Consider the following 27,003-nt stretch of genomic DNA (forward strand, 5'->3'; position numbering starts at 1 on the left):
GCCTGACTCTTAGGAATTCAGATTTGGGTTGGGGAGGTAGCCAAAGGCCTGGAAAGTCACATTTTGGTGCCCACTGAAGTTTAAGAGTGACTTGCATGATTCACGTAAGTTTTCCTGATGGTTTCTCAACGTTTGTCCCAAACTCTGAGGCAGTCAGCCTCACTGCGAAGTAAATCAAATGTTCCGTTATCATCCCTACAACGACCCAGTGCTCTAATTCCGGCTCCCACTATACAGACCAGGACACCTCACGCTCCCTGGGCTCCACCCCATTCCTACGGCAGGGAGTGGGCCTTCACGGAGGAGAGCTGAGCTTCAAGAAGCGGGGAGTCCCCAAAGGCAGGGAGGCAGTGGGCCTTTACGGAGGAGAGCTGAGCTTCGAGAACCGGGGAGTCCCCAAAGCCAGTCGTAGTCTTCCCCCGCCCCGGCTACTTTCAGATAGCTGGGCGCCACGGGAACCTCCAGGCGCGCGGGGGCGGGGCTAGGCGCCGTCGCTGGGGGCGGGGCTGACCTGGCTCGGGGTGGGGCCTGGCGCCGTGAGCGCTGGCCCGCCGAGCCGGAGCGCCCGCGGGGGAAGAGCGTCGCCGGCGGCCTAGAGGAGGTGAACGTGAGGTGAGGCTAGGCGGGCGGAGGTGGACGTGAGGCGAAGTGAGACGAGGTGAGGCGAGGCGGGACTGCGGGGCCGAATGGAGGAGAGGCGGGGCGGCCGGCCGAGGCGGCCCGCGGCCCGGGCGCGGAGCCGCGAGGTGGGGCGGGCGGGGACGCGGGGGCCCCGGACCTCTCCTCCGGGAGGGCCCGCCCCCTGGCGGCGCCGGCTGCGGTCCTGGAGCTTTAGCGGACGGGAGGCCCCAGTCGGTGCCCTGAGGGGAGAAGAGCGGGGCCGGAGAGGGTCACGCAGAGGAAGTGGCTCCAGCTGTGACCGTACCCGTCCCTCCCCGCCTCGTGTGTTTCTTGGCCGCACCGCTGAGCTGCAAGAATAGCACCTCGGAGCTGGCCGCCTCCCCGCGCACGGGTGCCCGCGCGGCGTGGAGAGAGGGCCGTGAATACGCGAGTGCGACCCGCCCCCGGTGTGCTCTCGTCTTCAGGGTGTGCGGGGCCCCGCCGGAGGATGTGCGGCCGAACCTCCTGTCACCTGCCCAGAGATGTGCTCGCGAGAGCGTGTGCCTATCGGGACCGGCAGGGCCGGGAGCGGCTCCCCGAGTGGAAGGACCCCGACAAGTACTGCCCCTCTTACAACACGAGCCCTCAGTCGAACAGCCCCGTGCTCTTGTCACGTCTGCACTTTGAGAAGGTAACCAAGGGTCTCTGCGCCACACCAGCTTCCGGCCCATCCGCTTCAGTAGGGTTTGGCGTCTGCTCAGCCCCTGACATTGAACTTGAAAACCAGCCGTTGCTCATATAGTCTGATCCCCAGTTGAGAACCACTCTGGACCTCACTGCAAGAAGTTTTATCGCTTTCTTCTTACCTTAGAAGAGGATGCCGTATTTATTCTTCAGGCTCATTTGAAGGCTAGTCATAATACATGCCAAATTTATTTGAACACGCCCCCCCATTTGAGTACTTTTTTTTTAACGTTTTTATTTATTTTGAGAGAGAGAGAGACAGACAGAATCCCAAGCAGGCTCCGAACGTCAGCGCAGAGCGCAATATGGGGCTGGAACTCACTAACCTTGAGATCGTGACCTGAGCCAGAGCCCCGCGCTTAATGACTGAGCCACCCAGGCGCCCCTCGAAGGTTTTTTAAGATCACATCTTTCAAACCTCACTGATCATCAAGGTCATTTGAGTACCTTTGGGAAAAAAAAAAGATTTCCATGCCCCTTACCAGCCCAGTTGAACCAGAATCTCTAGGCCTAGGGCAGGATTAAGGCTAGCTAATGTGAAACACTTGTGGTGCTTCTTGAATGTTGAAGTTTCTATTTTTTTTCTGCTTGTGTTTTCAGTCGGTTTATGTTTTGTCTTTTATTGAAACTAGGAACAGATGCATTTGGTTTGGTTATCTGAAGTTTAATTCCACCTCATTGTTTCTACAGTATTTACCCATGTAGTGTTGGAGTGACCAATAATGCATAATCATGTTTTGGTTCTTTGGTTTAACTCCTGAATGTGTGTGTTCACATGTGTGCGTGCAACTGTGTGCCAGTGCTAGCATGTAGTAAATAAAATGCTTAATTCTAGAAATGAATGGTTGGTCTCTCCATGTCTTAAGCATTTTAAATGCCCTTGAGAGGTTATGAAAAATTATGATTGTTTTCCATCATGGGTATTTATTCTATTGGATCCATAATGCTTAAATCAATTTATAAAGTCAATTATACCCTTGCTACTTACTCTTCAGAACTCTTGTGATAATATTGTAGTCAAGATTCGTTTCTATATTACTTGAAATAAATGGGCACCCGGGTGGCTCAGTCGGTTAAGGCATCCGACTTTGGCTCAGGTCATGATCTCGCGGTTCTTGAGTTCGAGCCCTGCATCGGGCTCTGTGCTGACAGCTTAGAGCCTGGAATCTGCTTCAGATTCTGTGTCTCCTTCTCTTTCTGCTCCACCCCTGCTTGCACTCTGTTGCACTCTTTCTCTCTCTCTCAAAAATATAATATTTAGAAGAAATAAGCATACTAAATAACATTGATCTTTTTTGTTGAATGAAATAGTAAATGGCTTATTCTTGAGCCATTTTTACTGGGTGCATACCTCCCTGTTGAAACTAAAAAAAATTTTTTTTTTTTATGAGAGGGAAATCAAAATAAATATCATGGGGGATCTTAACTTGGAAAGGAAAGAATTAAACATGTCTCAGAGGAAGACCAAATTGGAAGTGAAAAGAGAGACGGATTAAATGTGTGGTCCTTATTCTTTTTTAGCCTTGGTTCTCTTTATATCACCTCTTTAAAATTATAGAATGAATGTCAGCTGGAAGAAAATATTTGTTTTAGCAGATGTAAAGAAGTGTAGACATATTGTGACTTGTCCTAGGTTACCCAGCAAATGAGGGACAGAGCTGGGACTGAGGTCCAGACCACTTTCCCCACTCCAGTGGATGCTTCCCGGAACTAGGAATGGGGAAGGTGGAGCCTCTAGCAAAAGTAGCCCTCTCTTTCCGTCAGTGGTATGAATTTGCTGATGTAGTGTTTTGATTCCACATCTCTAATAAATTTTGTTAAGATTGCTGGGGTTTCCTAATTTTGATAAAATTTGAGGTTCCATTTGTCTCAAACCTGTAAATTGTAAGACAAAATTAGAATCATTTCAGCTGTTCATTAAACCTTACCATCAACGGCCAACACGTGTACAGATTGCAATATTTGCATTTGAAACCACTGATTTGCAGATTACTTCCTCTTTCATTTATCTACCCCAGCTCTACCAGCTGTTCTGGTCACAAGTCCAAAAGGGTAGAGGAAAAAGATGACTAATATTGAGCAATATTTTCAGTATTTTGGCTTCTCAGCCACCTTTTATTTCTTGTTCCCAGTAGGGGGCAGCCTCATGTTTAGGTTCAGTTTTCTTTTTTTTTTTTATTTTTTTTATTTTTTTTTAACGTTTATTTATTTTTGAGACAGAGAGAGACAGAGCATGAATGGGGGAGGGTCAGAGAGAGGGAGACACAGAATTTGAAACAGGCTCCGGGCTCTGAGCTGTCAGCACAGGGGCCCGATGCGGGGCTCGAACCCATGGACCGCGAGATCGTGACCTGAGCCGAAGTCGGCACTCAACCGACTGAGCCACCCAGGCGCCCCTAGGTTCAGTTTTCAATCGTCCAGTGAACACACTAGCATTAAAGGTGATCGGTGGGATTTGTAGAAGTAGGATTTCTCAACCTAAGCAGTATCAACATTTTGGGTGGGAAAAATCTTTGCTGTGAAAAGCTGTCCTGTGCATTGCAGCATGTTTATCAGCATTGCTGGCTTCTACCTACCAGATGCCGGTAGCATTACTGGCCTCTAACCACCAGATTCTTTGTGGTGGGAAGCTGTTCTGTGCACTGCAGAATGTTTAGCAGCCTTGCTGGCCTCTACCCGCCAGATTTCTACCCCCTAGATCTTGGTGGTGGGGAAGGATTGTCACACTTGCCACATGTTGCGAATCTCAAATTTAGAGTATTGTTGTCTTGCAGATTCCTGATGAGAATCCATTTAGTTGACCATTGTATAATGTTCTCTCATTTATGCTTTGGGTAGGGGGCTTGGAAGGCACGTTTGATTCTGGAAAAGAGGACTTACAAAAGCTCTGTTTTCATACTTTCTTTCTCTTCCTATCTCAGATGAGATTAACACTTGGATTTTCATTGTCTACCCTACTGTAAACAGAAGGAATGAGGGGCCCCCAGAAAAAGAAAGATGAGACATAGCTTTGGTGACACAAGAGAAGTCATTTTAGGCCCCTACCTATTTTCTGTGATCTACGCCCTACTGGCTCCACTTGCCTAAGCACACTTCTTGCAGAATTTCAAAAGGAGGTGTCAGAATTACAAAGAAATACAAAAACCTCCTGTAGTTAAGGATTTTAAGGGAAAAAAGGGAATGCAAAAACTAACACTCTCTACCAGTCCAGGAAGTAGCCTAACCATACCAGTGGTAAAACTCCCAGTGCTGTTTCAAAAGTAAACAAGGTCCAGCATTCCTTACCTGAAATAATGAGCCCAAGCCCCATGCAGTTCACACACTGCTGTCCCTGAGCCTGCCCTTTACCCCTTTCCCCTTGTCCTACAGTTACCTCTGCTTCCTTATAAGGAGCACAGGCTTCATTAATGTAATATAGGTTGCATGTATAGTCATGTTCTCTAAGTACACCTGTGCAGCCTTATGTCCACTTTCACATGCAGTGACAAAGCTCCCCTTTCTGAATGTTCATCCTAACCCTAAAATAAACCCAGTCACCACCACCCCCATCTCCACTTCCCCCATCTTACTCCCTCCTCCCGTCTTATTAGCTGCAAATAGTTTCCTTTGTGTGACTCCACCTGGTATAGTCTCTATGTGGAACTCACCAAGGAGCGAAGTCAACTGTTAGTTCAGTTATACTACCATTTCTTCTAGGGTAGTCTTTTCCTTAGTTACGTTGCACGCTCATCAGTTGCTTTTGTTTTTCCTGCCTCTTGGCATACAAGATACCCAGACTGCCTCTGTCTTTAAGTAGGAAAATATACACACGTGTGCATATGTATACACACATGCACAGTTGAAACTCATTATTTGTAGATTTCATGTTTGCAAATGTGTCTGCTTGCTAAAATTGTGTATATTCCCCAAAATAATACTCATGTCGCTTTTGAAGTCTTTCACAGACATATAGACAGGAAGAAATTTTGAATTACCCAAAGTACACATTCCCAGCTGAGGTTGAGTAAGGCAAAACTTTACCTTCTTGTTTCAGCTCTTACATTGTAAACAAGTACTCTTCTTGGAGTTGATTTAGTGCTATTTCTTGCATTTCTCTGCATTTTGTTGGTGATTTCACTGTTTGAAATTGCCCCCAAGCTGGGCACCTGGGTGGCTCAGATGTTTAAGTGTCTGACTTTGGCTCAGGTTATGATCTCATGATCTCATGGTTTCTGAGTTTGAGTCCCCCATGGGGCTCTGAGCTGACAGTGCAGAGCCTGCTTGGGATTCTCTCTTTCTCTCCCTCTCTCTCCACCCACTTGGACTTTTTCTCTCTCTCTCAAAATAAATAAATTAAAAAAAAATTGCTCCCAAGCATAGTGCTAGAGTGCTGGCTAGTATTTTATTTACTTACTTATTTAAATGTTTATTTATTTTTGAGAGAGAGAGAGAGCATGAGCAGGAGGAGCAGAGAGAGAGGGAGACACAAGATCTGAAGCAGGCTCCAGACTCTGAGTTGTCAGAGATATCTGGCTTATTTTACTCAGTGTAATGTTTTCAAGGTTGATCCATTTGATAGAATGTGTCACTACTTCATTGCTTGTTTATGGCTGAGTGATAGAATTCACTCTCTGCTCATGGTCTCTTCCAACCTGTATTGTACCACACCACATAGAATAGTGTGTGTGTGTGTGTGTGTGCGCGCGCGCGTGCATTTTAATCTGTAGATTTCATCAAAGTCTCAAGGGGCCAATTACCCCAATAAAGTGTAACGACTATGTGTCAGAGGCCCCTAAGAGTACCCCCACATTTGGAGATTCGGTTAGAAGGACTTAGCGTATAAGGCTCAGGTTTATTACAGTGAAAAGATATGCAATAGCATTAGCAAGGGAAAGAGACATAAGTAGGAATCTGGAAAAAAATCCATGCATAGGCTTCCTTAGGTTCTCTCCTTCCTGTGAGGAGATATGGCAGGAAATATCCTTCTCCAGCAATGAAAAATACAGTAATGTGTGGTGTTTCTGCCTGGGGCAATCCATTAGAAACTAAAAGCCAAGGTTTTTATTAGGTACTCTGCCTAGCAAGTACCTAAATTCCAGAGTCTCAAAAGGAAAGCAGATGTTCAGCATAAACCTCATTTTTGTACAGACTAGGTACAGTGAACCATCCTGTATCTGTTAGGAAAAGGGGAACACTCAAAATCCAAGGTCCCAGATGCTAAGGGCCAACCTTGTAAGCAGGCCTTCCTGAAAATAGCATCCTTGGACTTGCTATAACTTTTCTGCACAAAACCACTTCCTACACATTCTTGACATTGCCTCTTTGTTCATTTAATTTTTTTTAAGTTTAGTTACTTTTTTTAGTAATCTCTACAACCAGTGTAGGGCTGGAATTCATGACCCCAAGATCAAGAGTTGCACACTCCTCCAACTGAGCCAGCCAGGCACCCATGTTCGTTTGATTTCATATCTGGTCTTCCCTCCCATTCTCTTCTTTGTCTGCATTTTGTACCTCTTGTGGGATCCAGTTTAAGAACTACCTCACCCCTGTCCTTTCTGCCTCTTCTAAGGAGCTGATACTTTTCCATTCCATCTCTCACGGATCACTCTCTGCTGAACTCCTTTGTGACTCCTTGTATGTACCACTTCTTTTTTAATTTTTAAAAAATGTTTATTTATTTTTGAGAGACACAGAGACAGAATGAGAGTGGGTTAGGGGCAGAGAGAGAGGGAGACAGAATCGGAAGCAGGCTCCAGGCTCTGAGGTGTCAGCACAGAGCCTGACACAGGGCTCGAACCCACGAGCTGTGAGATCATGACCTGAGCCGAAGTCGGACGCTCAACCAACTGAGCCACCCAGGCGCCCCTTGTATGTACCACTTCTATGGCCCTTAGCCTATTGTATCTTATATTATTAATGTTTTGTTGTATATTATTAATGTTTTTATGTCTTTGTGGCCTCATATGTCATCGTGCAAGTCCTTTGAAGTTAAGCACTCTTCTATGTGCCCCCACAGCACCCTGAGCATCCCTCATCCTAGCATGTCCCTCATTGTATTATCGTTGTCTGTAACATGTGCTGACTTATTTATTTTTATTTTAGAGAGAGAGTGTGAGTGGTGTAGAGAAGGAGAGAGGGGGGGGGGGCTTTAAGTGGCTCATGCTCAGTGCCAAACCCAACGTGGGGCTCGATCCCACAATCCTGGGATCATGATCTGAGCCAAAATCAAGAGTTGGACACTCAACCAACCAAGCCACCCCAGCTCCTCTGTAGTATGTGCTTTTTAAGAGCTGGAACCACATAAACTGCTAGGCCTAGCACTCTCTCTCTCTCATAGCAGGCACTAATTCAAAGTCTACAGGGACTAAACTTCTTTGTATCCCCCACCCTACCCAAGCAGTATGTCTTACATTCTAATAAATGCTAAAGAACGTGAATTGCTGAAGTGTTCAAGTTACTCACATCATGATAGATAAATCATTAAAATTGTTTTTCAAATAGATCTTTCCCTTTTAGTGTTCTTCTCTGTACTTTTTGTATTTTGATATTAATAGTAACATAATGCATGTGCCAAATTTGGTTTTGTAAATTTCATTATGCTCTACTCACTGGATCTTAACCTTTTCCCATGGCAGGGTGCAGACCCATCTGAGCGTATCATTGCTCCCATGCGATGGGGCTTGGTCCCATCTTGGTTCAAAGAGGATGATCCTTCCAAACTTCAGTTCAACACTACCAACTGTCGTAGTGATACCATAATGGAGAAACGGTCCTTCAAGGTAGGTAGCTGGTCTAGAGAAAAGGCACATATTCTGTTCTGTTTTCCGACAGAGTTGTTAGTATCTTATACACCTGAGAAATAAAATAAGGATCTCCTGGAAAGTGTGTTCCCAGTCGCGAATAATGTTGAGGGTGGTTATGCATATTACTGCATGATAAATAATGCCAACACATAGTGGTTTAAAACAAAACTATTACTTCTCATATTTTGTAGGTTGACTAGGTTGAGAGAGAGAGAGAGAGAGAGAGAGAGAGAGAATGACAACTAGACAGTTTTCACTTGGAGGTTTTCATGCACTTATAATCAAATGACAGCTGGGGCTGGAGTACATTATTTAATCTTTTCAACATCTGCATAAGGAAGTTATGCATAAGGAAAGTGAGGCACACAGACATTAAATAATTAAGGTCACACATTGGTGGATGTGAGATTTTTCGCTCAAGTACATGAAACATTCTGTCACCAAGACTGTATCTTGCTCACGTTTTTCCTCAGGTCCCTCTTGGAAAGGGAAGACGCTGTGTCGTCTTAGCTGATGGATTCTACGAGTGGCAGAGACGTCAGGGAACAAGCCAAAAGCAGCCGTACTTCATCTATTTTCCCCAAGCCAAAACAGAAGAGGTATTGTCAACAGCATTCACAGTTTGGAAAGGGACAGAGAAACCGATGCAAAAAGGACATTTTGTATCTTTCCTCATAGAGTTGTGGGTTATTTTTTTTGACATAACTGCTTTATTGAGCTATAATTCACCATAAAATTCACCTTTTTAAAGGATGCAAGTCAGCGGTTTTTGTAGTATAGTCAAAGTTGTGCAACCATCACTGCTGTCTAATATTACATTTTCATTGCCCCCAAAAGAAATCCCATATCTGTTACCTGTCACTGTCCATTCCCTATTCTTCCCAGTCCTGGCAACCACGAATCTTTCAGTCACTATAGATTTGCCTAATTGGACATTTAATATATTTGGAGTCGTATAATATGTGGTCTTTTGTATCTGGCTTGTTTTACTCAGTATAAGGTTTTCAAGGTTGATCCATGTGATAGAATGTGTCACTATTTAATTGCTTGTTTATGGCTGAGTAATAGTCCATTGTATGGAAAGGCCACATTTTGTTTATTCATTCACCAGTTGATGGACACTTGGGTTGTTTCTACTTTTGATGGTTATGAATAAGGCTGCTATGGACATTCGTGTACAAGTTGTTACATGGGTATGTTTTAATTTCTCAAGTTTATACCTAGGGGTGAATTGGCCAGGTCACATGGTAACTCTATACTTCACATTTTCCTCGTAGAACTTTCTTTTTTTTTTTTTTCTAATTTTTTTTTTAATGTTTATTCATTTTTTGAGAGGCAGAGAGAGACGGAGCATGAGCAGGGGAAGGGTGGAGAGAGAAGGAGACACAGAATCCGAAGCAGGCTCCAGGCTCCGAACCAACGGCACAGAGCCCAATGTGGGGCTCGAACTCACAAACTGTGAGATCATGACCTGACCGAAGTCGGACGTTTAACCAACTGAGCCACCCAGGCGCCCCTAGAACTTTCATTTTAAGACAAATGGTAAATTTAGCCTGTTCACATAACATTATGAGGAGATTGAAAACAAATCAGATGTGCCAACATCATGTTCTCATTTTAATCAGATTTACTGCTCTAATACTGCTAAAGCCTTTGCATTCTCACTGCAGTTTGCTTTGTTAAAATTGCAGATTATGGGGGGCGCCTGGCTGGCTCAGTCAGTGGAGCACGTGACTCAATCTCAGGGTTGCGAGTTCAAGCCCCACATTGGGTATAGAGATTCCTTAAAAATAAAACCTTTAAAAATAAATAAATTAATTAATTAAATTAAATTGAATTACTAGTAAGTCAGAATTCTGGGGCTGTCTAGAGGAATCCACTCCAAAAGATTCCTAGTGCTTAGCTTTTCCATCTTTAGGAATTTCCTATCTTAAAATTGCAATTTCCTCGGACACTTTTCTTGAGAGACTACGAGGCATTTGTGTGGATTAGGATGGGACTTCCTTCAGTCCTATACAGTTTTTCTTACCTATAAAAATGTATCTGTTCACTGGACTTTCATTAACCACATACGATTGTATATGGTCCTGCTACTAGTCTCCTGGAAGTTCAGTGAGACAGGATTTCTGCCCTCGATACTCGATTACCAAGACACACACAAGTCAACAGTTGCAGGTCAGGGGTGAATGCTCACTGAAGGCATGCTTGTGAGTTATGGCAGCACAGAAGACAGCACGTAACTGAGCCTGGGGCATCTCAGAAGGCTTCCCAGAGGAGGGAACTTTGTAACGTTTAGAAGATTTGCCCTTGATGTAATTAGCAATCTGGTGGGGTTAAAAATTCAGCATTCTGCTAGTTTGCTAGTTGTTTTCATTAGCTCATTTTTCCTTTTCTCATGTTTTTCCCGGCTGCTTTTGGATTCAGTACTTTTTATGATTCCATTTCGTCTCCACTGTTGGCTGCTTACTTTTACTTCTTTTAAAAATGTTAAGTCGGTTAGGTATCCGACTTCGGCTCAGGTCGTGATCTCACAGTTTGTGGGTTTGAGCCCTGAAGCCCGCTTTGGATTCTGTCTCCCTCTCTCTCTGCCCTTCCCCTGCTTGTGCACACGCTCGCTCTCTCTCTCTCAAATTTAAATAAACATTTAAAAAAATTTTTAAAAATTGTTTTTTGAGGGCATCCGGGTGGCTCAGTTGGTCAAGCATACAACTCTTAAAATTCAGCTCAGGTCATGATCCCAGGGTCGTGGAATCAAGCCCTGTGACAAGCTCTGTGCTAACAATGCAGACCCTACTTGATACTCTCTCTTTCTCCCTCTACCCCGTCCCCTGCTCTCTCTCAAAAAAATTTTAAATAAATAAGTAAAGTTTTTGTGGGTCACCTGGGTGGGTGTCCAGTCGGTTAAACATCCAACTTCAGCTCAGGTCGTGACCTCATGGTTCATGGGTTCGAGCCCCACATTGGGTTCCTCACTGACAATGCAGAGTCTGCCTGGGATTCTCTCTCTCTCCCCCTCCCTCTGCTCCTCCCCCACTTGAGCTCTCTCTCACTCTCAAAGTAAATAAACATTAAAAAAAAGATTCTTTCTTCCCCTCTCTCCCTGCCCCTCCCCTGCTTGCTTACACACATGTGCTCTCAAAAATAAAATAATAAAATTTAAAAATAAATAAATAAGATAAAATATAAAAAGAAGCTTCGTTTAGTTAAAAACAAAAATAGAATAAAAATGCTTTTGGTAGCTATTCTGTAATACACATTTTTTTTACATTTTTTTTGAGAGAAAGAGAGAGAGACAGAGCACAAGTGGGGGATGCGCAGAGAGAGAGACACACACACACAGAATCTGAAGCAGGCTCCAGGCTCTAAGCTATGAGCACAGAACCCGACCCGGAACTTGAACCCACCAACCGTAAGATCATGACCTGAGCCAAAATCAAGAGTCAAATGCTTAACCGACTGAGCTACCCAGGTACCCCCACTATTTCCATTTTTGAACGGTGTTTTCACTGTGTATAGAATTCTGGGTTGGCAGTCTTTTGGTTTTTTTCCAGCACTTAAAAAAAGTACTCCATAGGCTCTGGCTCTTCTAGGGTTTTTTTGAGAAGTCTACTCTAATTTTTGTCTTTTTTCTTCCATTTGTAATGTGTTTCTATCACCCCTCTTTCCCTAATGCCTTCAACATTTCCCATTGGTTTTTAGCAGTTTTAATATGATGTGTGTAGTTTTGTGCGTTTGTATGTTTAGCATGTTCACTGAGCTTCCTCCTATCTGTGGTTTGATGTCTCTCATAATTTTTGGTAAATTTTCAGCCATTGTATATTCAGATATTTCTTCTTACTCATTTCTCTTCACATTCTGTGATTCTAATTGCACGTTCTTCAGTGTTCTGTGTATTTTATTTTATCTCTGTTTTAGTTTGGGTAGTTTTTACTGTCAAGTTTTTAAGTTCACTGATATTTTCTTATTTTGCCAACATTTCTTAACTGTTGAATGTATGCTGTTCACCTTTTCTACAAGAGCCTTTAACATTTTTTTTAAGTAGACTTCACACCCAACACGGAATGTGAACTCATGATGCCAAGATCATGACCTGAGCTGAGATTAAGAGTCAGATGCCTAAGCCACCCAGGTGCCCCAAGAACCTTTAACATATTAACTAAACATGTTTTAATGTTTATTTTTGAGAGAGAGACACAGACAGACAGACAAAGCGTGAACGGGGAAGAGGCAGATGAGGGAGACACAAAATCTGAAGCAAGCAGGCTCCAGGCTCTGAGCGGTCAGTACAGAGCCTGACACAGGGCTCAAACTCAAAAACCATGAAATCATGACCTGAGCTGAAGTCAGATGCCTACTGTCTGGGCCCACCCAGGAGCCTCTAATTAAACTTATTTTAAATTCCCTCTGATAGTTGAGCATTTGGGGAAAGTGGTGTCTTGAGTCTGGTTCTGTTGATTTCTATATCCCTTGACAGTTCATTTTGTTTTCTGGCTTTTTTTTTTTTTTAATTTGAGAGAGAATTCAAGCAGGGGAGAGGGGCAGAGGGAGAGAGAGAAAATCTTAAGCAGGTTCTACACTTAGCATGGACCCCAGTGTAGGGCTCGATCTCACAACCCCAGGGATCGTGATCTGATTCCAAATCAAGAGTTGGATACTCAACTGACTGAGCCACCCAGGCACCCCATCTTGTAATTTAAAAAAAAAAATTTTTTTTTTTTTAATTAAAAAAAAAAATTTTTTTTTTCAACGTTTATTTATTTTTGGGACAGAGAGAGACAGAGCATGAACGGGGGAGGGCCAGAGAGAGAGGGAGACACAGAATCGGAAACAGGCTCCAGGCTCTGAGCCATCAGCCCAGAGCCTGACGCGGGGCTCGAACTCACGGGCCGCGAGATCGTGACCTGAGCCGAAGTCGGATGCTTAACCCACTGCGCCACCCAGGTGCCCCTAAAAAAAATTTTTTTTAATGTTTATTTATTTTTGAGAGGCAGAGAGACAGAGTGTGAGCAGGGGAAGGGCAGAGAGAGAGGGAGACAGATTCTGAAGCAGGCTCCAGGCTGTGCACTATCAGCACAGAGCCTGACGTGGGGCTCGAACTCACAAAGGTGAGATCATGACCTGAGCCGAAGTCAGATGCTCAACTGACTGAGCCACCCAGGCACCCCCGATCTTGTAATTTTTGATTGATTGCCAGACATACAGGCTGAGATAAATTTTTGCCTGGAAATGGATACACTTATCCTTCTAATAGGGTAATGTGTGAGGTTGAGTTGATCTTATCAGGAGCTGAACTGGTTTTGTTGATACGATTACCTTTGTTCATTACAGGTTTTAAATTTCTCTGTGCTGTTTTGTGTTCATGGTAAGGGTGATTTTCCAGAGAGTTTTTCTCAGTAGCCCTGCTTCCTTCCGCTGTAGTACTTCCCTTTGAGCCTGTGCTGTGGATAGGCTCTGTCTGTGCTCTTGCTGCTTCCCCAGAATTAGGCTGCTGTTGCTGTCCATGTGGTGCTTGCTGATCTAAAGGGTGGGAGAGCATTCTTTATTGTCTTCATACAGCCTCAAATCTGAGAACTGTCAGGCTCAGGCTTTCTCAGGGATCCTGCTCTTTCCCCAGGAGAGTAGAGGGATTTTTCTTTCACCCTTCCCCAGACTCAGTGGGTCTTTACCTGTATCTTATGGTCAATAGGGTTTATAACCCATACTCTGGCCCCTTAAGGCTTTTGCTCCTTAGAGGAGAAATGATTGGGTGAGACTTCACGCCTTTCCTGATGCAGGAGAGCTCCCCTCCTCTAGGCGCATACCAGCAAGGAAGGCTTTCTCTAGTCTCCTGCTCTGCCTCCATCTTTCTTGTGAGCAGCTAGGAAGGTTCATGGAGAAGAGTCTGCAAGCTGATGCAAAGTCCCCTGATGTCTGCAGCTCCCACGGGTTCTAGACTCACAGGCTAGCCCACACAGTGCTTTTAAACAATTTGGTAATAATTTTGTCTGAATGAAGGCCTTGTCTTCCTCCTATTGCCATCAGTAAGCCAGTACTTATGTCTTGTCTTCCCTTGGAGGCCCCTGTCTTTCCGTAAAGTTCAGGCCAGTTTGTTGCCCAGTCACCTCAGTTTTCTGATGAATTTTTTTGAAGTTATGATTTTTGTAGATTATCTAGCTTTTTTCTTTTTTTATATATATTTTTTTCTTCTAATGTTAATTTTTGAGAGAGAGAGAGAAAGCAAGCGCACAAACGGGAGGGGCAGAGAGAGAGGGAGACACAGAATCCGAAGCAGGCTCCAGGCTCTGAGCTGTCAGCATAGGGCCTGATGTGGGGCTCGAACTCACAAGCCCTGAGATCAGGATCTCAGCCAAAGTTGGATGCTTAACTGACTGAGCCACCCAGGTACTCCTAGCTTTTTTTTTTTTTTTTCTCATGTTTATTTATTTTTGAAAGAAAGAGAGACAGAGTGTGAGTGGGGGAGGGGCAGAGAGAGAGGAAAACACAGAATCCAAAGCAGGCTCCAGGCTCTGATCTGTCAGCACAGAGCCCAAACATGAGGCTCAAACTCACAAAACCGTGAGATCACTGACTGAGCCACCCAGGTGCCTCTCCTAGCTTTTTTTCTTATTGTTGGGGTGGAGGGGAATGACAGGCTAGATCCTGGAAAACCTGAATGCCTACTGATGGTGTTGGTTTGTATTCTGAAAACATTAAGGAGCCATAAATCCATAGCTTCAGTGGGTACTTACCACCAAACCTCTTTCTTTTGGCAACAGTGGATCAAGAACAGTTAATAACACATGGGCTGAAGTACCTCTAAACATTGTCATGTTAAGTCTATAGTAGTACCCAACTGTGTGTAGGAGGGGGCTGCTGAATATCTAATCTGTCCACATATTTTGCTTCCAGTCAGGTAGCACTGATGTTGCAGAGAGTTCTGAGCACTGGAGGAAAGTCTGGGACAACTGGAGGCTGCTGACAATGGCGGGGATCTTTGACTGCTGGGAGCCCCCAGAAGGAGGAGACCTCCTGTATTCCTACACCATCATCACAGTAGATTCCTGCAAAAGCTTGAATGACATTCACCCTAGGCAAGTCACAGATCTTATCCCTGGGTCCAAAAAAATTCAGAGGAAGATTTGTTTCCTGCTTTTAGATAGGTAGCTTTTGGATTCAGTGTTTCTGTATGCACAAATTTTTTTTTTTTAACATTTATTTATTTTTGAGACAGAGACAGAGCATGAACAGGGGAGGGTCAGAGAGAGAGGGAGACACAGAATCTGAAGCAGGCTCCAGGCTCTGAGCAGTCAGCACAGAGCCCGACACGGGGCTCGAACCCACAGACAGTGAGATCGTGACCTGAGCCAAAGTTGGACGCCCAACTGACGGAGCCACCCAGGCGCCCCTGTATGCACAAATTTAGAGAGTAGCAGTTGTTTTGCAAAATACAGTTACAGTCAGTTTCGCTATAATATGACATGTGTTCCTAAAAGTCACACTATGCAAAACTGTACAGTGTATACCCAAGAACTTATGAGAAAAGTGGGGTTTTAAGGGGCAACACCTAAAAATTGGTCAGGAACACATGAAGAAATAATAGGGATCTGTATATTAAAAACAGTACTATTGTTGTCTATGTAGATATTACATTAAATATGGCACTTTACCTTAGAAAAATTTGCTTCTGGAAATGAGTGTTGGAAAAGTTGTAGCTTATGAGCTATTATGAAATGAAAGGAAGATTATTTAAAATTTATGATCTTTTGCGGTCTTAAATCCTGGGGCATGTCTTTCTGCCTTTGAAGTGTTGTTCCTTCAAGACATGCATTTATAATAGGTATGTATTTAATCAGAATTGAACAATTTGATCCAACGTATAGCCTCCTCCTGCAATTAACTTCTGTATCACTGCTGAGAAAATTATTCCTAACATCTGGGTCCCAGGAGGCATCTTAAGGCAGCCATTTTGCCTTCTGAGGCATAGGCATAGTTCACAATTATGGGAATAACTCTTTCTTACTGTAAATTTAGAGATTAATATTGTAAGTTTTCCCTTTAATTTCCCTTTAATTCTTGGCTGAGGCATCGTGGGAAGTTTACCAGTTGGTTAGCATGTACACTGGAGTGCTCTGGATCCAATCATAGCACCATTCACTGTCTTTGCCATAAAACTGTGTAAGCTTGTTCTCCTCGTGAATTTCGTGCCCTGTCAAGTTGTGGTCAAGGAGCACATGGCAACAATCAGCACGTGAGGTGCAGAGGAAGGACGAGCTTCTCCTTAGGATGATTTGCACTGACTCGAGTCTCCCTTCTGTCCCTACCCTCACTCTACTCTACCTGCTAACTAATGTCTCTACCTCACTGGCTAGGATGCCTGCCATATTAGATGGAGAGGAGGAAGTCTCTAAATGGCTTGACTTTGGTGAGGTCTCAACTCAGGAAGCTCTGAAGTTAATCCACCCCACAGAGAATATCACCTTCCATGCAGTCTCTTCCGTGGTGAACGACTCTGGAAACAACACTCCTGAATGTGTGACTCCTATCAGCCTACTGGTCAAAAAGGTAGGGGCCTGTGATTCTGACAGTCCTTTCTGAGCTTTCTGTCTTCTGTCAAGATATCTTTTTCTTTTAGGATACGGCCTTTCCCAATTAGCTTTATGTTTTTTTAACTTATTTATTTATTTTTATTTATTTATTGTTTTGAGAGAGAGAGAGAGAAAAGTGGGGCTCACCCGAAGCAGGGCTCGAACTCACAAACCTAAGCCGAAGTCAGATGCTTAACCGACTGTGCCACCCAGGCACACAACAATTAGCTCTAATTTAAACCACCCAATGCTCACATTTCCTTGGGTATGGCAAGGTTGAACAGAGCAGTGATTCTCCAAGCTGGCTGTGACTCAGACTCCTCAGGAGAGCTCTTTCAAAATGTAAATGCTGGATCCTATCTAGACCTAGTGAGTCAGTATTCAGGGCTGGGCTTGGGCTTCTGTGTCTTTAAGAAGCTTCTTAAGTAAGTCTGATAAGCCAAGTTTGAAGATTGCTAATCTAGAGGGTGATTATAAGAAAGACAAAGGAATCCTTGTCCATAATTGTATCTTTGCCTCCCAGCTGTGTAGTTTTTTTTTTCTCTTTTCTGTATCTGCTTTCCCAACTACAAGTTGGAGGAGTTCCAATCCTTGTACTCCTTTAGGAGGATTTGAGAACATTCCTGCCCTGAACTTTAACTTTTTAGAATTGGCCAAGGATCCAGTTGTATTTTCAAGGGAAGGTGAGCAGACCAAAGGCCTCCAGTGGGAACAGAAGTTCCAGAGCAAAAAACTGGCTTTTGCCAATATTTGGGGATGAAGATTTAGGAGTAGCAACTGTTTCCAGGTGGCACAGAGGGACTTAAGTAGGACATGGCTGGGCGCCTGGGTGGCTTAGTCGGTTGGGCGTCCGACTTCGGCTCAGGTCATGATCTCGCAGTCCGTGAGTTCGAGCCCCGCATCGGGCTCTGTGCTGACAGCTCAGAGCCTGGAGCCCATTTCAGATTCTGTGTCTCCCTCTCTCTCTGACCCTCCCCCGTTCATGCTCTGTCTCTCTCTGTCTCAAAAATAAATTTTAAAAAAAAACGTAAAAAAAAAAAAAATAGGACATGGCTGAGTGTTCCAAGAATAGACATTTTAGAATGCCTGAGAAGTGTTAAGGACAATGATTACAAAACAGCTCCCCCCACCCCCCATTTTTATTCAGGTTTCTACGTTTTCCATACTCTGTGTCATCTTTTTCTTTTGTCGCAGTTCTTTGCAAACTCCTGCAACCCTGATCTTTTATTTCTTAGATGTCTCTAAAAATGTAATGATACGCATTCATTTTGTACTAGACTCTGCCCCATTTCTGTCATGGTCTTTACTCCTGAAGAACTCCCATTCTGGAGAGGTGGCATTATGCAAATTCAGAACCTTCAGTTCAGCGTTGGGGTGCAGGTGTGAGAGAGCAGGAGGGAGCAGGCTGGTCAAGAAGAGGCTGCCCAGTGGGGAAACAAGTCAGCCTGTTCAGCCTTAGCTGAATCCTTAATCATGGTGACTCTTCAAAGTCATACCTCTCCAGTGTCATTTCCCCACGCTCAGCCTGCTCTCACTGAACTACATCCTCTTCCCTAAGAAAGCTTCTTTCTCTGCACCTGTTTGAAATGCTCATCAACTCTCTTTTCTGACCAGTCCCACGCACCTTATATGTGAAGCTTGCTCTGAGAGCTGGTCCCTGCCTGTTTGTACCCCTTGGAGCATACTCCGTTGCTCCTTCCTTCCCCTCACTCCTGACCAGTCATCCCCATCTGGCTCTTAATAACATTTTCTAAGCCTGGGTCAGTACCTAATGCCTCTACCCCTGTTTCTTCCCTTGGAGTTGGTGTTTTCCTAAAAGCTAGAGCTGGGTGGTTTGAGCGTTCTTTGTCCTAGGAGCCCAAGGCAAGTCGTAGTAGCCAGAAGATGATGCAATGGCTGGCCACAAAGTCACCCAAAAAGGAAGACCCCAAAACACCCCAAAAGACAGAGTCAGATGTGCCCCAGTGGTCCAACCAGTTCCTGCAGAAGAGCCCACTCCCCACCAAGAGAGGTGCCACAGGACTCTTGGAGCGATGGCTAAAGCAGGAGGAGCCCATGGCCAAGCGGCCGCACAACCAGTAACGACTTTCAGAGACTACTGCCACGATTTGCTGCATTAAATATTGTTGCTGGTGACAGGTGCTTGCGTTGTATGTTTGTGGATTTGCTTTGGGATGCGGTAGCACAGTAGTAGTTGACAGTTGTGGGTTTATGAATGAGTAGCTATCCTGCCTGCACCATGAACCCACAGGGGGGCAAATGGGCAGCCTAGAAAGAGGAGGGGCCACCACCATCAGTGCATAAGGGGCTTTATGGCTGTGGCCCTCTGCTGGTTTGACTGGTGGACCCTGCTGGCAATTCTCAGCCCTGACCTGGTACTGCTTACAAAAGGCTGTTTTCTGCCAGCTTTTGGAATTAAGTTCTCAAGACGTTGTCTTTTTTTCTGAATAAATTATATTTGATAAACTGTCTACATTCCAGAAAATGCTGCTGTTAGGGGAAGTTCTGGATCTTACTGTTTTCTCCTAGGATCAGTCCTAGGGAATGGACTTTGTCACAAATACGGAGCACTGGGGCTTTCTGTGGATAAAACTGCTTTCTTGGAAATAGTAAGAAGGTTCAGTGGGGGTTAGGGAATGTTCTTTATTGAGTCTCTTTATTCTTAATACTTGTAAGTTTTGTGAGTCCTTTAGCTTAAAAATTTTTTAATGGTTTTTTATTTATTTTTGAGACCGAGCATGAGCAGGGGAGGGGCAGAGAGAGAGGGAGATACAGAATCCTTAGCAGGCTCCAGGCTCTGAGCTGTCAGCAGAGCCTGGTGCGGGGCTCAAACCCACCAGTTCTGAGATCATGACCTAGGCCAGAGTTGGGACGCTTAAACCAACTGAGCCACCCAGGCACCCCTGTGAATCCTTTAGCTTAAAACCAACCTGGGTGCTTGCCGAACACAGGGGACTAGGGGGAGAATGCTGTAGAGGCCAAAACTCTGTCCTGACCACAGGGAGCATAGGATCTGGTTGAGGAGAAGCCCCCCGTCACAGCCCACCAAGCCCTATCCACATTCCCAGCCTCAGAGCAGAGCAGGGTACGAGGGTGACATGGACTTGGGGACCGGAGCAGGGCTGACCATCCGCCCCAGCCTGGTCAGAGCCCCTGTGATTTACTCTGCAGACTCCTCCTTGGCACTGAACCTTCTTTATAATTATTTAGAATGGTTACCTATTAACCTCTCCCCACCCAGATCATTAGTTCTCTGAAAGCAGGGGCCGCTTTTTCACCGTTATTTTCTCCCAGTGCTAATGGTCGGTGTTTAAGTACTTGTTAGGTGAATGTGAGCACTTACTACATGCCCCACCCTGGGCAAGAAACGGCAGGCATTAGATAACCACACCTGGCAATTGTGGGTGTGGGTGTGCGCCTAGCGCCTATATCCAAGGGACTGGAAAAGTATCCAGAGGGCCACTGTCAGTGGGGTCTCCAGCAGACCTCCGGGGAAGAAGAGGGTGCACGGACCATGGAGAACAAGCGCGGGGCGCTGGTGAGACAGGAGAGGCCCTCCCACAGGATGGGGCACAGAAGAATCTCCAGGAGCGCCAGGGCCGCTCCGCTACTTCCTCTATGGGGCATCAGGGAGACCAGGAGCACAAAACGCTGCGCTGGGCTTTGCACGGAAGTGGGCCGACGAGAGGAGGAGGAAGGGCGGGGCGGACCCATCGCGCTCCGCGGGTGGCAGGCCGCCCAGTGCGATTGGACCACCGCGCAGACGCAGCCCGCGATAGGCGGGGGCGCTGGCTCCAAGCCCTATGCAAATCAAGGATCGCAATTCTCACCAATCAGAGGGGAGCTCCGGCGCTGTTCCTGCTAATGAGAGCGCGCGGCACGCCTTCGAGTTGGGAGGGGGGGCGGGGAGCTGCGCGGGGGCGGGGCACGGGCTAGTCGGTCGACTCGGAACCCAGACCACAGCGGAGGCCTGCCTTCCCCCGCTCTCCAAATTCCTCTTTGGAGCGGCCTCCCTTCCGGCTGAGGGGGCGGAGTTGGCCCTGGGTGGTTAGCGCTCCGGCTTCCTGCACCCTGCAGGCGGGGGCGTTTTCACTGTGACCTCGTTTTGTTTGGGCTGATTTGCGTGGGCTTTTGGTTGTTAGTATTACCAAGAAATTTAAAAATACATGTAACTAACCAGAGATTGACTGTTACGACTATTTTGTCATATTTGCTTCAAATTTAATAAGCAACAAAAATGAAATTCCCTTTGTTTTTTATTACCATCTCCACTATTTGTCAGTGTTGGAAATCACTGTGGTGGGGACTTTTCTTTTTTTCTTTTTTCTTTTTTAATTTTTAGTTTTGAGGGAGAGAGAAGGAGCGGGGTAGGGCGAGAGAGAGAGACATGGAATCACAGAATCCAAAGCAGGCTCCAGGTTCTAAGCTGTCAGCACAGAGCCCAATGCAGGGTTTGAACCCACCAGAGATCATGACCAGAGCTGAAGTCAGATGACAGAATGTCCTCAGGGGCATGTATCCTTTTCACTCAGGTTTATTTGCAAATAAATGTGATGTTAAAAGCACATTCATGTACCTGAGAACATATTTTGTGATTTTCAGGTTTATAAAAATGGTTATCTTCTTGGGCATTTCGTTCTGCAAATTTTTTTTTTCTTGGCTGGGTCAACAGCCTTCATAGGTATTGCCAAATTGCTCTCCACAGATTTTCACTTATTTCAGGGACATAGGAATCCCACCTTTTGCCAATACTTACCTTGCTTACTTAGAGCAGTGGAACACCTCTTCTTGTCCTTTGCTTTTAAAGAATAAATCTGAGAGACAAAGAGGGCAGCCTTCACCTGCCAGTTGATGTGGCCAAGTCAGGCCAGGGCCCCAGCTGTTTCCTGGGGCAGGTGGGACAGCCCTAAAATCTGTCTGGCCCTTGGCTGGGCCCCCCAGATGGCAGCTCCCCTTACCTCTGCTTTACCTGTGCAGTGACCGGGCCTGGGTCCGGGCCTTAGGGGATTCTTCCCTCCTCTTGTAGCCTTAGAAGAGGCAGAGGGTCCCTAGTACTCCAGGTCCTAATAGACAGGTATCTGCCCCATCTGCAATCCATCTAGATCCATCTCCTAGTACAAAGCCTGTGTTCCTAAAGCCCAACGTGCTTCATGTAGAGGTAGAACAGACTGGGGCAAGGGAAGGGCTTGGTCAAGAACACATAGCTAGGCATAGGTTAAGTTGAGGACATATCCAAGGGGCTCCTGACCTGGGAGAGGTGTTCAAACTTAGAGAGTCTGGACAAGCTCCTGTTTGCTGCTGCAAACACCTGGAGGATGGATTGGTGGTGGGAACCAGAGATAGTAATGGGTGGCCTCAGACTCCTAGATCCTCACTCGGCCTGTATACCCTCCCTCCCCCTTCGCAGCCAGAGTGAGAAGCAAGTGGTGGGAAGGGTGGGAGGTCATTCCTTGGGGAAAGGAACTTTGCCTTAGGCTGTATAAGGGGGTCCCCAGTGAAAAATTGACAAAGTCCAGGGGCATCTGTGTAGCTTAGTTAAGTGTCTGAATCTTGGTCTCAGCTCAGGTCATGGTCTCACGGTTTTGTGGGTTCAAGCCCCACATTGGGCACTGTGCTGACGGCATGGAGCCTGCCTGGGATTCTTTCTCCTCTCTCTCTGGCCCTCCCCCACTTGTGCGCGCGCGCTTGCGCTCTCTCTCTAGCTCTCTCTCTCTCTCAATATAAGTAAACATGAAAAAAAATGTTTAAAAAAAATTGACAGTGGTGCCGGGTGGCTCCGTCGGTTGAGCGTCCGACTTCGGCTCAGGTCATGATCTTGCAGTTTGTGAGTTCAAGCCCCGCGTCAGGCTCTGTGCTGACAGCTCGGAGCCTGGAGCCTGCTTCAGATTCTGTGTCTCCATCCCTCTGCCCCTTCCCCACTCACGCTCTGTCTCTCTGTCTCTTGAAAATAAATAAACATTAAAAAATGTTTTTAAAAAATTGACAAAGTCCTTTGGCTCCTCAGAGACTTCATTTGCCCATCTGTGAATCAGGAGAGTGGGTACTCACAGTTGAACTCCTAGGAGCCCAGAGCAACAGATGCTGGTTGTTGGGAGACCAGAACCTACCCCTAGGCTGGAGCCCCTCATGTAGAGAAAGATGAGGATCTCCCTTTACATCCAGGACTCCAGGGAGGAGAGGCATGCTGCAGACTTCCCAGGCAACACCTGGTGGGCTGCAGAAGCTAGAGGAAGGACTATTTGGAGGAGCTTGGGGCATCGGTGAAAGGGGTTGGATGATTAAGCTGAACAACACGAAAAGTTTTCAAGGGCGGTCAGGCTGGGGCAGGGCCCCAAAGCCACACTCCTGGCCCCTAATGGAGGCAGCCAGAAGACAGGCGCTGGGAGAGGTAAGAGGAGGTGGGGAAGAAAAAGGGCCTCTGGGAGCATGTGTCTGCACGGTGCATTGCACGAGGCTCCGGAATCCTAATGCCAATCCTGTATGGACAGGGCGTAACCCCTGGTGCAGACTTGCGGTGGGGGCAGGCCGGGTCTCTGGCTTTCACCACTTTATAGCTTCCTTTGGCTTAGTTTCCATCAGGGCACCACCATTCATTACTTCTTGTCTTGTGAAGCAGCCAGAAGGGGCTCTCACAGAAGATCAAGTTGGGTGATCTCAAAAGGTGGGGAATCGTGGGCCCCCTGAGCTCACACGTGATTTTGTTTGGCCCATCTCGCATCTATTTGTTCTCAATTGTGGTAACATACATGTAACATAAAATTTGCCATCTTAACCATTTCGGTAGCACTACGTGTATTCACGTTGTTGCGCAACCGATCTCCGCAACGTTTGCATCTTGCAAAACTAAACTTTTGTGACCAGTAAACAACTCCCTTTTCTGTCCACCGTCCGGTCCCTGGCAACCACCACTCAATTTCCTGTCTCTGTGGTTTTGGCCATATTTCATGTAAGTGGACTCATACAGAACTTATCTTTCTTGTTGACTGGGTTACTATATTTCGCATAATGTCCTCAAGCTTCATCCACGTCGTAGCCTGTGTCAGAATCTCCTCCCTCGCGAAGGTGGGATAACACTCCGTTGGATGGATACGCCACATTCTACTTATCCATTCGCCAGGCGGTGGGCGCTTGTGTGAATTCCGCCTCTTGGCTGTGGTGGACAAAATGCTGTGAACGTGGCTGTACACATCTCTTTGAGCTGATACTTTCAATTCTTTCAGGCCTATACCCAGAAGTAAAATTGCTGGATGATATGACGATGGGACATGTAATTTTTTTGAGGGACCTCCATACTGTTGTCCTCAGCAGCTACACCCATCTCACAATCCCACTGACCGTGTCCAAGGGCTCCAATTTCTGCACATTCTTGCCCACGCTTTTTTTTTTTTTTTTTTTAAGTAGTCGTCTTGATGGTTGGGCGTTTGGAGTATTTCTTTTGGTTAAACCCACATTTCACAAGTGGGAGGTTTCACATCCAAAAAGTGCATAGTTTCTACATAAAAAATTCTCAGCAGGTGCTTCTGATGACTTAGCCCCATGTGGGACCATTGGCAGGTTGAGGCACCCTCCCAAGCCCCCTGGATGGCCCAAGCCGCATCTTCAGACACATTGTCAGGAGGTGCTTCTAATACGGTCTGAGAAAACGGGAAGCAGTCAGCAGAACTGGTCGTCACTGCCTGTCTTCAGGTGGGGTCTGTGTCTTCCACTTGGCCAGACCGCCCTGCCTGGCCTGGTGCCCATGCACATCTGTGTTAGAGACCCCTGGTCTCGTCCCTCCTCATCCGCCTTCCATGCATGCCCAGTTTGTAATGGGGAACTGGATTGGCTTTGTATTGTGTCCAACTGGGCTAGGCCGAACTACATTTCCCACAATTCCCTTCTCTGTGTGTTTCCTGTAGGGTGGGCCGCAAGGTGGATTCTGGCCAGATTTGGAAGGAAGCCATCGTTGTGGTTGCCGATCTGCTGATTTACCTCCTTGGTGTGAGGCAGCACCAATGACGACTTTCCCTGGATTCTCCTTTGGTCTTGCTGACTCAGGGGTGTGCATGGTTAACTCTGACAAAGCGTCTTAGCTTCCACAGGGTACCGTCATCGCCAAGGTCAGAGGCACCGGGAACCAACACAAGTTGGTCTGTCCTGGCGTTCCAGCTTGTGCGGATTCAGCCTGCTCGTGAGCTTCCCCTCCTGCCTGGGCACCTCCGGCTCCAGCCTCTGTCACGGTGATCCAGCTTCCTGGAAACTGTTTCATCGGCCCCGCAAGTGTGCAAGCCAGTTCCCTGTAACCGATCCGGTGTATGGGTGTGTCAGTGCCACTAGCCCTCCGGTTCTGCTTCCCCACCGAACTCTGACTGAGCGGGGACCCTGAAGCCCTGCTGACTCCTGCCTCATGCCTGTCAGTGTACCTGCTGCTTTCACCGTTCCCCAGACTCAGAAGCTTTTGTCACACTGGGAGCCTGTGTCATTGCTGCTCCCGCCTGGACTGTCGATCCCCCATTGTTGCCGGTTTGTGTGTCCTGTGCATCCTCCTCAAGAACAGGAAGCAGATCCCTGCCTCCTCAGCCAGTGTGTGCTCAATGAGTGACCATGGACTAGGCCATACAAAAGACCCCAGGGCCTCTTTGTTGCCTCAGGACTAATGGAGCTGCTAGTACAACTAATGGGCCCTCTGGCTGTATCACCCAAAGTCTGATGCCTGGGACAGAGGGATAGCAGCACCCCCCCCCCCCATCCCCGACCTTGTGCTGAGTGCTCAAGCCCCTCACCCCCATCAGGTTCTGTGCTCAGTACTAAGCCTTGCCTTGGCAGAGGGACAGATTCAGCTAGGTTGTTCAGTCAGTGGAGACCCCATCCTGTGGTCACTAAGGCCTGCACTGCCTGCAAAGGGGCCTTTCCAGTGTCTTCAAGGCTGTCCTGGGCCCAGGGAGAAGTTGCATCTAGGGACCCAGAAGGCAGACCTGAGTACCACCCCCTCCGCCTGAGGATATCAAAGGGAGGCAGGTCCCAGCCCCATGAGAGGAAGAAGGCAGGGAAATCCTGGAGACCCCGGCCATAGGCAGTGTGTTTGGACCCCCTGGTTAACAGATAGGTGAGTAAAAGAAATCTTTCTTGGTTCCATTTAGACACGAGGAAACTGAGGAATGGGGAGAACAGTCTTGCCCAGAACAAAAGACATGGTAGACAAGATCCAGAAAGCTGGCCTCAGCCTCCAGGGACCTGGTCCCACCCAACCCCCATCCCTATCAAAGGGTGCAGAGAGGAGACCAGGCTGGGGCCATTGCTAAGCCCGTATTTTGCAGATAAGCAAATACACCTGGTCCCTTGCTTCCTCACTGCACCAGGGTCACTTGCCCCAGGAAGCTCTCCTCCAGAGCCTCCCAGTGTCATGAGCCTCCAAGGTTCACCTGGAATTGGGAGTCTTTGAAGTGAGGTCTAAAAGACACAGTAGGTAAATGCTGGGTCCCGGGCTCCTCAGTCCCGTGCAGGAGCTGAGTGTGGTGTCAGGGCAGGAAATACAGCCTTCCCAGTCTCAGCTCCAAACCCACACGACGAGCTTTTAAACACTCCCCTCGATGGGGCTGTCACAGGGCTGAGAGGAGACCTGTGCAGCTTGCCTTAGTGCTGGCCACATATAGAGTGTTCACATGGGGCTGCTTACGGCCATCCATTCTTCAACTTGGGGTGCAGGTCAGGGATGTGGGCCCCACCCCAAGGTGCAGCTCAGCTTGAAGGGGCTGAGTGAGCACCCCGAGAAGAGAGGAGGGGGAGGGCCTGTGGGTAGACGGTGGGACACTGGGAAAGTCCTTTCAGAAGAACAATTTAAAGGGATGACAAGGTGTCCAGGATGTGAGCATGGGAGGGTAAAGTGGGTCAAAGGAGTGAGAGACCAGATTGCAAGTGACAAAAAAAACAATTCAAATGCGCTTACGTAGAAAGCAATGTATCAGTTCACGTGGCAGTCAGCTCTAACTAGCTTCAGGCATGGCTGGATCCAGAGGCTCCGTTAATGTCCTCAGATTATCTATCTCCATCTTGTGGTTCCAACTTTCTCAGTTGGGGTTCCTTTGTCACATGGGCTCTCCCTCCCTGTATACTGACAAAAATGGCTACTGGTAACTCTGGCCTCCTGTCCCTACCTGGGGGAGGGAGCACCTCTTTTTCAGTAGCTCCGGGAAGAGTGCCAGGATTGACACTCATTCAACTCACTGCCTTCAAGAACCTATTTCTGACCCATTGGCTGTGGCAAAGTGAACAATGGAATGCTCTTCATTGGCCAGGTCCTCAGCCACATGACCCTCATGGAGAAATCCAGAGCC

The 27,003-nt window shown here is 46.7% G+C and overlaps 1 protein-coding gene across 2 annotated transcripts; it reads left to right on the forward strand.

Annotated features, from left to right (window-relative positions):
* The first annotated feature begins 521 nt into the window (after positions 1-521).
* Positions 522-19,160, forward strand: HMCES (5-hydroxymethylcytosine binding, ES cell specific). Of its 2 annotated transcripts, none has more exons than XM_049641094.1 (7): positions 522-612; positions 1,086-1,291; positions 7,959-8,102; positions 8,600-8,725; positions 15,015-15,196; positions 16,475-16,667; positions 18,545-19,160. In XM_049641094.1, exons 2-7 carry the CDS (start codon positions 1,109-1,111, stop codon positions 18,770-18,772), a joined length of 1,056 nt encoding a protein of 351 aa, XP_049497051.1. In that variant the 5' UTR covers positions 522-612; positions 1,086-1,108; the 3' UTR covers positions 18,773-19,160. The 2 variants fall into 2 exon arrangements, with proteins under 2 accessions (XP_049497051.1, XP_049497050.1); XM_049641093.1 differs by having other exon boundaries at positions 548-658.
* Positions 19,161-27,003: the final 7,843 nt, after the last annotated feature.

Source organism: Panthera uncia, chromosome A2 (genome assembly GCF_023721935.1).
Source record: "Panthera uncia isolate 11264 chromosome A2, Puncia_PCG_1.0, whole genome shotgun sequence".
Taxonomy (NCBI): Eukaryota; Metazoa; Chordata; class Mammalia; order Carnivora; family Felidae; genus Panthera; species Panthera uncia.